This window comes from Rhipicephalus sanguineus, unplaced genomic scaffold, assembly GCF_013339695.2.
Source record: "Rhipicephalus sanguineus isolate Rsan-2018 unplaced genomic scaffold, BIME_Rsan_1.4 Seq4582, whole genome shotgun sequence".
Taxonomy (NCBI): Eukaryota; Metazoa; Arthropoda; class Arachnida; order Ixodida; family Ixodidae; genus Rhipicephalus; species Rhipicephalus sanguineus.
Window position 1 is genome coordinate 39,973 of NW_023615296.1, and position 14,215 is coordinate 54,187.

The following is a 14,215-nucleotide window of genomic DNA, read 5'->3' on the forward strand; positions in this document are numbered from 1 at the left end:
GTTCACTCTTGAGAACAAACATAGCTGTTTTCAGTGTTGCTCGTTGTAATCTCAGAGGCCACGCGATTCTGACACCACTTTTTTCAGTCGCAATCCGTCACCAATCCAGAATCCACAGCCAATTATATCCATATGATGGTGGCAAGCTGACGCTAACTGTTTAGCACCTGTGCTCAAAACGTGTCTGTTTTGTCCAAGTTGGCCTGCTTTCGTGGCTAGTTTTCCGCGCGAAAAAATGGGCGCCGACAAATACAGCATCCTACTGCCTACATACAACGAGAGAGAAAACTTGCCAATTGTGGTTTGGCTTATCGACCACTACATGTCTCAAAGGTGGGCTGTCTACTTTCTTTTGACACGTCCGCACCAGCAACCGCTTTCGCGTGGCAGTCAGTCGTGGTCATGTCGCTTTTTTTTAATGGATTATATAGGCTGTCCGTGGTGATGTGTGTGAAACGTGCCTCACTCATTTAGGCTTTAGGCCCATAAGTTTCGTTCTAATGATTTTTTTTAATCGTTTCAGAGCGTGTGCAGCGGTGTTTTGCCGATTACTTTTCTGGTGCCTTCACTACTGTAGCTTTGCTGGGAGGCTTTATGACGTAAAGTCTCCGGTGCTGTGTCACGCGCTTATTGTTTTGGTTAGGTTGTTGTGCGCTTCGTAATCCGTCCACTGCGAACATTCTATCTAGCAATCGCAGCACGTACCATTTAGCACCCAACAGTGGTGAGGTCGTGGTTTTTATGCCCACACACAGCAGCCACATTCCTATGGAAGCCGAATTTAAAAAAAAAAAAAACACTTCCATGCCTTTGAGTCTACATCACTACCAAGTGGTCCAAATAACCTCGTAGCCAGATTGGGAACCGAATTGCTTAGTTATAAACGTTCTTAGCAGCTATTCCCGATCTCTTAAAATGCAATGTTCCTGCCTGCTCGTCCCGATGTTTGGGTGCTGGCGGCTTTTTTACACGGTTGACACACTACACTTCTCGAGTATGCTCAAGCTCCATCGAGATCGAATTTCCCTGTCTGAGCCAATCAAGGCTCATTTGCGCAAGCTGTGGAAGGGAAACAGCTGCAGTCGAGAGATTTGATTCAGGTCGGGCTCGATTGCGATAAAACATTGCCGTCTGGCACCGGTGTTGAACAATTTGCCAGTGCCAAACTTAGTATGACCTGGCATAAGATTCAAGCCAATGTAAAGTACTCGCAAAAAAAAAAATGCGGCATCAAAACATGAAGTATAACAACTTGTACGTACAACTTCTCAAGATAACCATGTCTTGTCAATACAAATCTGGCTTCTAAAGGTGATGTTAATTGTGATCTAAGTGTATGAGCCAACATTACACCGACTTAACGCGGGCTGAAGACTGTGGAAACAACAGTATGCACATTACGCAGCTTTACACTGCCATGTTTCGGTCTGTCAGCACTGTACTTACATTGATCAACATGACCCCTTCAGTCACGAATTATGATACATTGTCCGCAAATGCGTCAAAATCGCATGACATAATTGGAAGATAGTCACTATTGCATTCTAGGAAAGAAAATGAAGAAATGTGTTGTTTTTTATGGGTTTCAGTAATTAACGTAGTTAGTCTGTAACTTAATATCTAATTATTCTGCCATCAGTAAGCTTCAATACTTGCGTAAAAAGAATTAACTATTAGGCCCGAAATGCATGCACAGTTTATTCTTGGTTGTATTCGTTTCGAGCGGAGAAAAAAAAAATACTCTTGACATGGGTCCTGGAAAGCGGCACGTCGAACGATCGTCTAACATGGTGGTGTGTGCAGCAAAGTGATCCTCTGCAGCAATACGCAGCACAATGAAGTTAAATGACCGCTAGTTGTCGTCTCAGGAAGCCTGCACAAATGTGCACACTGACTTTCAGGCCATTTGAAAAAACACTCGGCGTGTGTCGCGCCGCCAAAGTTCGCGTACACAATTGAGTACACCGTGACTGAAGGGGATAAAGACACTGGTGTCATTTTATCATTGTTGTGCCATTATTCTGCCATTTTTTATCTCTCTGTCATTTCATTATCATATTGCAACCATCATCACTTCGTCATTGTTATTCTGATGTCACGCCATACTCGTCGTAGAGCATTAATGCCATTGGGATTGTTCCATTGCCATCATATCAGGGCTATCGTGCTGTCATGGTCACTCGTTCTTCATGATGTGTGTGATCCGCATGTTCACCGGCCGCAAGTACAGGCTGTTTCACGCTTAGGGGAAAACTCGGAGCACATTGCAGTGTGTTTCGAGTTTTCCCCTAAGTGTGAAACATCCTCGTTTCCCGGTGAAAATATCACCACCGTTTTTTGTGGGAACAGATTGTACCATGTACGCTTTTCCCCAGCACATTGGTGTGAAGCAACACTCACTGTAGTCCTCTGTTCTAAAGTATGTTTCCTACTGCCCAGTAAATGCACCGAAAAAGTAAAAAAAAAAATGCTGTACATCAGGTTTGGGCAATGCAGTGTGCCACTATCTTTTTTTTGTCCCCTAAAGTTTCTGTAAAATTGTGACGCATTTCTATAGTGTAAGTGCTGCTTATAACGGCCTTGTTGCACACATGTAGCTGTTTGGAAGTACTATATCTCCCACCACCTTTGAAAGGGTGAAGACTTAATATTGCTGAAGAAAACGCTGGAAGAGTGTTAAAGCAATCTTGAAGTTCATGGTGTTTTACATTTGCTTAATATCGCAAACCTTTACTACTCCGGCACTTCCTTTTCCATCAGATTCCTCGAGGGTTACGAAGTTGCTAATTTACGCTACTCTTGCCTCCTTTTGTGCATTTACAGTGGCTATGACTTCGAAATCATTGTTATTGATGATGGAAGCCCTGACAACACACTTGAAGCAGCTCAACAGCTCCAGAAGATTTATGGAAGTGAGAAAATTGTGAGTTCTACATTCTCTATTGTAGTCTTGTCCCTTAACACCATGTTCTGTGATGGCCTCAGCAGACAGTGTCATAAATACTAAACTCACTTTTCTGTGTCAGAGTATGCAGCCAATGGCAATGTTTAAAAAACATAGATAAAATACTTGGCCTCTCCCCCTTACACTCTCTCAGCAATCATGTGATGGTGTCGGGGAACGAGATTCTGCAGACACGCTAGTCAGAACATGCTGGCACGCGCTAGCGTGTTCGGCCCTGTGTAAGGGGCAGGGTAAGACACTGTGGCCTCTCCCCCTTACACTCTCAGCAATCGTGTGATGGCGTCAGGGAACGAGATTCTGCAGACGCACGATGAACCAATGTGTTGTATCCTAGTCAGAATGCACTGGCACGCGCTAGTGCGTTCAGGCCTGTGTAAGGGGCAGGGTAAGACGCTGTGGCCTCTCTCCCTTACACTCTCTCAGCAATCACGTGATGGCATCAGGGAACGATATGCTGCAGACTTCACTTGCAAGCACGTGTTAACTTAGGGCGAGGTGCCCGTGATGAACGGAACTTTAAGTTGTCCCATGCGCTGCTTCGCATCCCCACATGGTTCCCTTTAGTCCTTTAGTGGGAGATGGTGTAATTTTTTCTCCTTAGTTTATGTATTGACTCTCCCCCGCCGCCTTCTGAAAGCTTTATGCACCAACATGGTTTTGCACTGCCTCCATGACCGGCTCACCTTTTACCAAGCAACGATGTCATGTGATGACTTTGTTGTGATGTCACTATGACGTCACCAAATTTGGCGATCTGTGATGTCATGGTGACGTCATCGTGTGATGATGATTTTTTTCATCGCTCTTGTTGATGCCGACGCCGCCAACGGTCACCTTTAGCAATTGATGAGGCATCTAAGGCTTTCCCCTTAATGATTATTACAGTAGAGATTTCTTAGAAACCTTGCCCTAACGTTCAGAAATGCTGCTTGGCCTGAAGCCACGGCTTGACTTGGTCATGTCCTAAAGAGGGAATGCCTGTCACTTATTGCATTTCATTGGGTATGTTCCGCAAGAGAATGAAAGAAGGCGAACACGTTGTAATCATTTCAGGTGATGGCCATGTCGGGGTGGTAGTCGGCATGATTGCTGTTACTGCGTCAGGGGAGGAAGGTCAATGTATACACACGCAAATACAGACAGCATGAAAACAGACAACACGGCGGACAAGTTGCGTAATGCGAAGATTTCACAACTGTTTGAGCCTGTTTGCTTAGTTTTCAGTTGTACTACTTAAACATATTAGTTCTTAAGAAGTATACCGTAGTAAAAATCCCGGGCAAGCACCCCCTTCCCCTTTTCAGGAGATTTGAAATATGCACCAATGACCGAGCAAGCTCCCCGCCCCCTTCCCTCCCGCCATTTTTTTTTCTACCCGTACTCCGCTACAGAATCTTGCAGCAGCGGTTCCTAAGAACCCAAGTTCTGAGCTTCTTTAGATATGTGCACAATTTCTTAGTACTTCTATTGTGTGGTGCCTCGGGATTGCATTCTCAGTTGCATAAGTTGTTGGAACTTTAGAAGAACGTCTTGCCCCCCTTGTCATAACACATGAAATTTCGCACGAGGATACCTTCTGGTGCAGTAAAACAGTGAATGCATGCGTATTCGAGAAAGCATTTCATTAGAAGCACAGGTGTGCATTTTTCTTAGAGGCTCTTCTGTTGGTCATCTTGAATTTTGGTCCGAGACTGACCGAGGGCCCCTCTCCAAATCTTCGTCGATTATCCTTCACCTAGGGGGGCGCCTGCTTGGGATTTTATGGTTGTTACAGAGAAAGCAGCTAAGTGTGCCATTGCTCTCTAATTCCTTTAAGGTACTGAAACCAAGAGAGAAGAAGCTTGGTCTTGGGACTGCGTACATTCATGGCCTGAAAAGCGCCACGGGCAACTTTCGTCATCATTCTGGATGCCGACCTCTCTCATCATGTAAGTGATGTTTCTTTCTTGTTTTTTTTTTTTTTGAAATATGCATTGCTGTTCCATTTACTGAAACTAATGCTGATTGTATCCTGGTGCTCCAGTTGTTTGAATAGAATGCAACGGAGCTAAGCAGTAAGGGTAATTTTATTGCAGAATTGTGCATCACAACAATTCTTGTCATTTTAATAAAATTATGACACTTTCTTTTTTGCAAGCTCTGTCGCGGTTCTAGAGCACCTCCGTTTTGGAGTCTCTGTATTTTTGGTGGTGCAGTGGTGGTAATGTCTAATCTAACTGATGCACTAATGTGTCAACTTTACAATTTTATCATAAAATGCATTATTTTTGTAGTTTGTGTATGTCTATTGTATTGACTGTTCTTTTGAACCTAATGAATTTAAGGTTTTTCATTTGGATCCGGTGTAGGTTAAAAATTTGTAAACATCAATTTCCAATCATTTACTAAGCCCAATATCTTGGACCTTCTGGTATAATTGGATCAACCCACACTAGCATCATGTACAGTACTGTCCACTGTTAAAGGGAACACTCCAATGAAGCACCTTTCATTTTGCTGGCCCTCTAACAGCAAGTGGACAGGGAAACATTGTTCATGCACTGCACGAGTCTGTCAAGAAGAGGCAGAACTGTCAACCACCAGTAGTCTTATGCAAATCTAAGCCACTATGTTTTTGCAAGAGAGCGAAATCCAAACATGTCCCACACGCAAGTGTTCCCTTTAACAGTGGACCCGTCTGTACTTATTGACATAGCGAATAATACCAATTATCGGCTGTCATTTGTGACTACTTCATAAATAAACGCCACTAATAATTTTATTGTCTTTGCTGCAGATCATTCTTCTGTGATGAAAGAGTGGAACATTTGTTCACAGCATGTCTACAGCACACGCTTTCCAAACTTTCGTACATTAGCAGTAGACATAATTGAAAAGTATTTTCTAGTTTTCACTGCACTATTTCCCATTTACTTAGGTCGTTAAGTCTGCGCTGACATTGGGCATGTAGAAAAACTGTTTACTGCGATTCGCTTTTCATCATGCTGCATGTGTCTATTAATAACACTTTAAAGATCTCCTAATAAGAAATGTGTTGTTTTTGCTTAACATGTTTTCTTGTTTGTTCTATTTTTGCAGCCAAAGTTTATCCCAAAGTTCATCGAGTAAGGCTTCTTTCTTTCCTTCTTTCTTTATGATATTTTATGCAATAATGCCTCGTGAAAGGTGGACTTTTAAGACCAGAAGAGCTTGTCTTAGCATGTGTACCGAAATATGCATCGCAGAAATACAGTTAGCGAAGCAGCACTAAAGCAAGAAAAAGCTAAATGTAAAGCAAGTATGCCTCTATTCTGTGTTCGTAAGTGATATGAATAACAAACCACAGAAGCACTTCGTTTTTGGGGATGAATTTTTTGCAAGATTTCTCATAACATTTGTAATTTCTTATAATGAGCCAATATATGTAAACGTGTAAAAGCAATTCAAAGTTTGAACAACTTGCAGGTGTTCAAGTTAGTTAAAATTCTGACTTCGACAGCAGTTCACCAATTTGTGTAGTGGAAGCAGGCAAAGATTGTGGAATGTGTAAAACAAGACTACGTGCACCAGTAGAATGATAGCAGCCGTAGTGAAACCATGAAGAGGATTTTCTTTTTCATGTTTTTTTGTGCAGACTGTAACGTTGTGTGGTCATTGGCATCATTATGAGATAAGGCAAGAGTGGAAGCTATTTGTTGATTAGATTGGGCCTAATGTCCCTCAGAAAAACACTGGGGCTATGTGAAATACTGTAGTAGAAGGCTCCATATAAGTTTTCCAGCAGTTGGCACTTAAAGGGCCTCTAAATCACCTACGATATTTTTTTTTAACATTTGAAGTAAATGCACGCATCGAGTTCAGAATGTCGTCATGATCTAAAGTGACAAACGCAGCAGCACTATGCGTCACAGGTGTGCCACAAGATAAACAATCCCGTGCTCCTCTCTGGCCTTTCGGTATCTCCAGTGCTGGTCATGATGTTACCAGGAGAATCTGTTCATGTCAGCAGCAGATGGAACCTAATAGTAACCTAATAATTGTTGGCGTTTAACGTTCCAACACCGCGGTATGATTTTGAGGGACGTCGTAGTGGAGAACCTATTTATCTGCCTGCAAGTACACGCGCTTCCTGCTTATCCCTGCTTAACACTCAGCCAGGAGGAGAGACGAGCCAATGAACAGAACGTAGTGAAGGAAAGAGCAAAACAAGCGAGAGCCGCATTTCGATCATCAAACGTGTGTAACTATGCTATTACAACACCATTCTGAAAAATTCTTATGGCTATGCGTTCGTTGTATGTAGACTCATGCGCAACTCATTCATGACTGGCTGGCCAACGCACTCATCGACAGAAATAAAGGACACCACAGGTGCAATCATGTCCATTTCTGTCTCTGTCCGTGTGTGTTGTGCAGCCAGTCGTGAATCATTACCAACTTGCCCAGTTGTCAGTACTGTTGTCATGCAGAGCTACAGTGCCACAACTGAATTGCAACCTCTGGGCGGTTTAAGGGCCCTTTAAATGCTAAGTACCACAAAGTTTTTCATTCTCCACCTATCAGAGTTCATGCACAACGGCTGGGAACCAAACACGTGATTTCATGCTCACCAGTTCGAAACTGAAGCTACTGAACTACCACAATATGTCCATAAGCAGTCCGTTTGAGTCTTTAATGCAGTTGTTGGTCTACTTCTGCGTCGATATAGCTAATTTCCTTAACTATTATGTGGTGAGGTGGTAAATAGGTTTCCTCGAGGGAAAGGAGGTAGCATTACTGATGCTAACATACACAAGTAATGTTACACTTTGAAAAGTTTTTAAGTGCATCTGACCGCTATTTAAAGAAATTATGTAACTAGGCTTTATTTTGAGGTTTGCACATCCGTACGCCACTACAAGTGATCTGTTTTTGTATTTGATCTCTTTAAGAAAACAGAAAGAGGGCAACTACGATGTGGTCTCAGGCACAAGGTATGTTGGTGATGGCGGAGTCTATGGCTGGGACTTCAAGAGGAAGCTCATAAGGTGAATTGCACGTTTGTTTTAAAACTGTTCATCTATTTAGATGCTATTTATCTGCTTGCTGAAGGACTGAAATGATTCATTCAGATTAGCATCCAAGTGGTCAGGAAAAGCAGCTAAATTGTTGGGTTGACTTTTCTTCCAACTGTCCAAAATGTTTCTAAAGTTGAGCTCACGTTATGATTTTACAAATGTCGGGTTATTATAAAAAATAAATTTTGTATAGAATAATTTCCACTCTTTTATCGCCGAATCTTCTATCGGCTGTCTTTTTATGGCAGGCGAGATTGGCGACACTGAAATAACTGAAAATGTAGTTGGGGCCTATGAACGATGTGTTGTCAGTTCTTGCTGTTCCAAATTCCACTAAGGTAAATCATTACAATGCCTAGGGACAGCTCGAGTGTTCTCGCACTCCCATGAACAGTAATTTGCATGCTTGCTGCAGTTCAAAATAAAATGAACGAAACAAGATGTAACAAAATATTAAATGGACTAGTGGAAACCTTTTTTTTGCCTTAGTTGCTAGGATAATGTGTTGCCATTCTGTAGTTCAGCTCCACTCTCTTGCTTTGCTAAACTTTTGCTACAACATCTTGTTTGTTGGTGCTATTGTTGAATAGTATTGTTTGAATTGTCACACATGACTTGTCAAAACAAGGCAGCAGTACCGTGTCAGTACTGTCAATTGGGCAAATTTTGTCACAAGCCGTTTACGAGCGATATACCAGATGCCTGTAGCATTGCAGAAGTGCTGTTGCAAGCCACGGCTGCTTGCACTTGACTTGAAGAAACTGCTTTTGAAATCAAATTAAATGTAATTAGACATCACCAATACGGTCTCACTTAACTCTTGCAGATGGCTCACTTTGAGAGCACAAGCACCTCACAAACATTGAGGTCCTTAATGACGTTCTTTCGCTTTGTATAGACTGATCGTTTGCTGAATATTCCGTCCCTCCAACAATTCTTGCAGAAGCAATCATCTTTCCGAACTGCTAGTCATTGTGGAGAATAATGATAGATTTTTGAAAAGCATAAATTGGCTTTCTATAATAAGAAATCTAAGGTTGTAAATAGTACCAACACGTTTCTACATTATCAAATATCACGTGATTATTGAACTTGTGCTCAGTTTTCCCACTATGCTTGAAGTGCTTTCTAGGATAATTCTCTGCGATGCATAGCAACGTATTTTCCCCACATAACATGATGACATTGCCCTGCACGCACGAAGGAATATGCTTTTTTAATGTTGCGCATAATGTTCCAGTGCTTGCAGTGCCAGAAGTGCTCTGTGAAGCAAGCGCAATGTCGCACATCCATGCTGTAGAAGTTTGAGCTGTGCTACACACTCCAGCTGTTTTATCACTTCCTTGTGGAATCAGTGTGGTCCTATGGCTAATGCATTTGAGGAGCGATAATATTTTTCTGCTCTATGGCATGTTTACTGAATTGTGGATAAATGGCATTATGCATGTCTGTGTTTGTGTTCAGCGTAATTGCTACCACCACTGAAATTTCTGAACTCTGCGCAATCTTGGTGTCACGGGCACATAACCTTAATGCTTAACTGAACGGTCTTAATGTGGGTTTTCCAAACTGTCACGTTGCTGTTTGTCAGCTCTGTTTCAACTGTGGTATTAATTTTTGCTTTACACATTCCTCACTGAGCAATTGCTGCCTGCTTTAATGGTTTTCTTCCTTCTCACCTAGCCGTGCTGCCAACTTCCTGACACAGATTCTTCTGAGGCCGGGTGCGTCGGACCTGACAGGAAGCTTCCGGTGAGATTTCACACCATATTTTTTGGTGTAGAACAACCTTACTTCAAGCTACAGTGTGAGTCTACGTCGGATGGGAAAGAAGACATGATGGTCAAGTGGTGAACTATCAACGAAATTTGTTTTTATTCAAAGCACATGAACATATGCTCTGAAACGGGTAGTATTCGTTCATGTGTTCTCAATAACCAAATTCACTGTTGATAGCTCAGCACTCGTCCATGGTGTCTTACTTTTTGTCTTATACTGCCTCGCACTAGTTCAAGTATCAACATCCCGAGTATAGTGTTCTTCTGGAAAACAATCTTGCACAGTTTCCTCTTGAAGAGCACAGTGGTTTGGTAGCCCCTTTTGTGGAATATGCTTTCTTCTGCCATGTGGCACTGTGTTGCTGAACCAAGTGGCACGGCCCATAAGTGATGCTGCATTTGCCCACATGTAGAAGTGATGTAATAGCCAGTAAGGTCGACTTATTCTGAAAGGGAAAAAGTCTGCTAGCAGCATGAGCTAGTTGTTACATGTCTTAGTCACAGACAACGCAGACGTACAGAAGGCAGTGAAGAAACATGAATAGCTCGGCAAGCCACATGCAGCTTTTTTGAAAGTATGTAGTAGTGCTCCTGAATGTGGCCATCTCAGCAACTGAAAGTGCAAGTTTTCTTATACAAGCTGGCTTGAACTTCAAGTAATATGGAGTGAAATTTGGCAGGAAATATTTTATCAAATTTTTTAGGAACAGTTATTCTGACAGCAGTTCCACTCACTACTTGTGAGGCAGCTCTTTGTTCAATGCTTTATTCTGACAGTCTTAGCACTGAAGACAGCAACACTGGCATGACTATAATAATAATAATAATAATAATAATAATAATAATAATAATAATAATAATAATACTTTATTCTGGCATGTGTACAAAACAGTTTCATGCCACCGAGATGAGGCAAAAGGAAACAGACGAAACTGTTTCCTGACTAGGCCTACATCCCGGCTCGTGAACAAAAAACAAGGACAGCGGTGAGGAAAGCAAAAAACATCCATTACAGCACAATTCACCAGCATATGTTCATGTGAAGAATATGAAAGGTGTATGTATTGCTTATATATTATTGCTTATTATAGTGATTATAGAACCAGCACCAGATTATAGAACCAGCAGTGAGTTTGCGTGAGAGTTTATTTTTGGTCATCGGAACAGCTCAGCTCCATCCAAATGAGTACACTCTAGCATGAGCAAGCTCATTTTACTACTTGTACACTGGCTTTATGAAAGTTTTATGAAAACAGCAATTTAGAAAGTATTGGCCATAGTGAGATGCACTGCTGTTAGGTGCAGACCTCGTCCTCAGATATAATAAAACTGTAAGGACATTCTGCTTCAATAATTGCTTTCACAAATAATTTTTCGTTGCATAGAAATGCACTCAAATTTATATCTTTATCATGGCGTACTACACTTATAACTTTATAGCAAATGTGTTTACTCACAGACAACTATTCTTCACAATGAAGCAAAGGTTAGAGATTATGCCAGCGCCACCGCTTAGGAATGTAATGACACAATTTTGTCCATGTTTTCTACATGAAAAAAAAACATTCCTTCACATGCCACAGGAAGCTGTTAGAAAGATGCCACTGTACACACCTGGGAGATATTTTATACTTGTTTTACTTGATACATTCTCATTTCTCATTGCTGCGCATGCAAGGATGTCCCGCCTGTTTTGTGTGCCTCAGTGGCAGAATGGTGTCTGCATCTTCAAATTAGCGCTCATCACCTTGCGGTTCTTCCCTCTACTCGCCTCAGAAACATGTAATGAAAGGCCCATGAATCGCTCTTTAAGCAGACAAAGCAAATGGTATGCAATGTTTATGCCACAGGGCCTTCACTTTCCACACTGGCACAAAAGGCGTGCCAAACCATACTACTAACCCGTAGCTTTCCCTTCATTGCCAAGAAAAGCTGTCCACGAGTATATAACACTTTTTTTATTGAAAAAAAGACAACTACATATTACACTCAAACCTCATTATAATGAAGTCGCATCTGACATGAAAATAGCATCGTTATATCCGAAAATTCATTATAAACGTATATTCGTAACACTGTATCTGTGACAAGACAGTTCTTCATTTACTACGTTATAACCGATAATTCGTTATATCCGTGTTCGCTATATAGAGGTGTGAGTGTACATATTACAGCAAAGGTAGTGAGTTATACCTTTGGGATAATTCTAGTTTGTTTCTGTGCAAAACAAGCTGTCTTCCAAAAATTAGTGTACTTTTCCTGTTTGAGGCTATCTAGGAACTAGTTACTGGTGTCCTGAATTTCTAAAGCATAATTTGGTGCTTGTGCAACCAACTCTTTCCTTTTATTTCTTACCTTCTTTATTAGCTGCTCAACTTGACCACGTTGTCATGGTACTCAATTTCCCCAATGATACTGTCATTTTCTCAAAGAATCAGTACTACAGTGCAAGTGATATACCATGAAATCACATACAGCAATATTTTGTTGGAGATAAATTGGGGTGTGCTGCTGTGCTAGTTGTCTGAAGTGTTTCTACACAGTCATTTTTGTCATTGCTGGCCCTTGTTCCCTGCATTACAGGTTGTACAAGAAAGACGTGTTACAAAAGCTCGTGGAGAGCTGCACTTCCAAAGGCTACGTCTTCCAGATGGAGATGATTGCACGTGCCAGGCAGTTTGGCTGCACGATAGGCGAGGTGGGTGTTTGCATGCTCAGCCAGTTCAAATCAGTTTCGAAACTGATGTGAACAAAGACAGTCCTTCAAATGGCATTACAAGATGGAAAAAGGAAGCCAACGAGGGGTGTACAAGAGGAAATATTTTGGGGTCATCTGCACCCTATCCTCACCTTGTTGTAGTCACAATCGTTAGAGCATGGAGCTACTTGGGTGGCAGTTTTCTTACGTAGCCACACCTCAGTGTGCCGTGTTTCTGTGTGCAGTGCGAATGTTTAGTGTTTCTGCGTTTATGATATGCATTGCTATAGTATTCTGTTCGAATAACTGTATGCCCATCATTACATTTTAACCCCTTTCAGACGCCACCTATGAAGAACTGTCTGTAAATGTGTCAAATCGATACAACATTATTTCGAGGCGCTCGTTAGTCTATTGCAGCAAAAATAATGCCATAATGTGTTAATTTAGGTGTGTTACAGAAACTAATTCTAATTAGGTTCCAATTAAATATCTACTTATCCTGAAGTCATTGATGCTTCGTTTTTTGCATAAATAGAATGAAATCTCAGGCTAGAAATGCAGTCAGAGTTCATTTTTGGTTATTGTCCATTTTGAGCAAAGAAAAATTATACTTTTCACATGGCTCACAGGAAGCGACACGTCGAGTGACTCGTTGAATGTGCTAGTAGTGTCTTCAGCAAAGTGATCATATGCAACAGCAGACTGCAGAATGAAGTTAAATGAAGAAAAATTCATTATGCAGAAGGTTATTCATCCAAAGTTCGATATATTTCGCTCTTTCTTAGCCTCTAGTTGAAACAAATAGCAAAAACAAGTTATGTACACAGTTGTGTACATAGCGTGTCAAAGGTTAAGGAAGAATATCTCGTAGTTGTTTTAAAGTAATGTGTCATTTCCAGGCTCTCAGAAGTATTGTTGCTTTAGTCTGTAAAAATGAAGCTTTACGACACTCACATTACCTGAAAACACTTCCTTTTTTTTTTTGTTTTTGCTAAAGCTGGCTGCTTTACACGTGTGTGTGTGTTTGGGGGAGTCTTATTGCCTATCTGGTTGTTCTTGATGCAGTCTGTGTGGTTTCATTGAGCTGTAAAAAAAAAAATTCCCCATGGAAGCTTCTCACTTCTAACGCATTGACCGTTCTTGCTTGCCACCTGCAGGTACCTATAAGCTTTGTCGACCGATTCTACGGAGAGTCCAAATGGGCAGCAATGAGATCTTCCAGTTTGCCAAGGGTCTTCTCTACCTGTTTGCCACGACGTGACCTGTTCAACGGCATCGTTAGTGTGCCAGTGGAAAAGTCTTTGTGCGCCTGTTTTGTGACCCCATTGTTGTGTGGCGGCTAATGCGATGTTACTGTTTTTTTTTCCGGTGTTTACAATATTTTCTTAAAATAACCTTGTTTTACGACAAATAAATGCCAAATATGCATTGCAGTTTCCTCTCTTGTTGGCACGAAAGAGTATTGATGGCACACCCACGAAAAATTTCTCAGGTTATGAGAGAGGGGCGCTTCCACGGTGGGGCGTTTGATCGGTATTTTACGGTAGATCTTACTGCTGCAGTGCCAGTCAAGTCACTGGGATCTCTAGAAACGAGTGGGGGCAGTGTCTCTCCGTACCTTTACTAGCTGGTCTCTCTGCAAGGCACTAAACTAAGCCTGGATTTTGATGCAAGAAACTGTAGGACGCTTAAGCTTTACCTTTAGGAATGGCATGCGATATCATTCCACTGCAAT

At 41.6% G+C, this 14,215-nt stretch overlaps 1 protein-coding gene across 1 annotated transcript; it reads left to right on the forward strand.

The window, feature by feature from the left end:
* The first annotated feature begins 114 nt into the window (after nt 1-114).
* On the forward strand, nt 115-13,902 carry LOC119377409 (dolichol-phosphate mannosyltransferase subunit 1-like). The gene is given in 10 exon segments (XM_037646895.2): nt 115-333; nt 2,824-2,923; nt 4,782-4,856; nt 4,858-4,893; nt 6,044-6,069; nt 7,876-7,971; nt 9,685-9,753; nt 12,363-12,477; nt 13,638-13,677; nt 13,680-13,902. Coding segments are annotated over 10 exon segments (717 nt in total). The 5' UTR covers nt 115-235; the 3' UTR covers nt 13,742-13,902.
* Nucleotides 13,903-14,215: the final 313 nt, after the last annotated feature.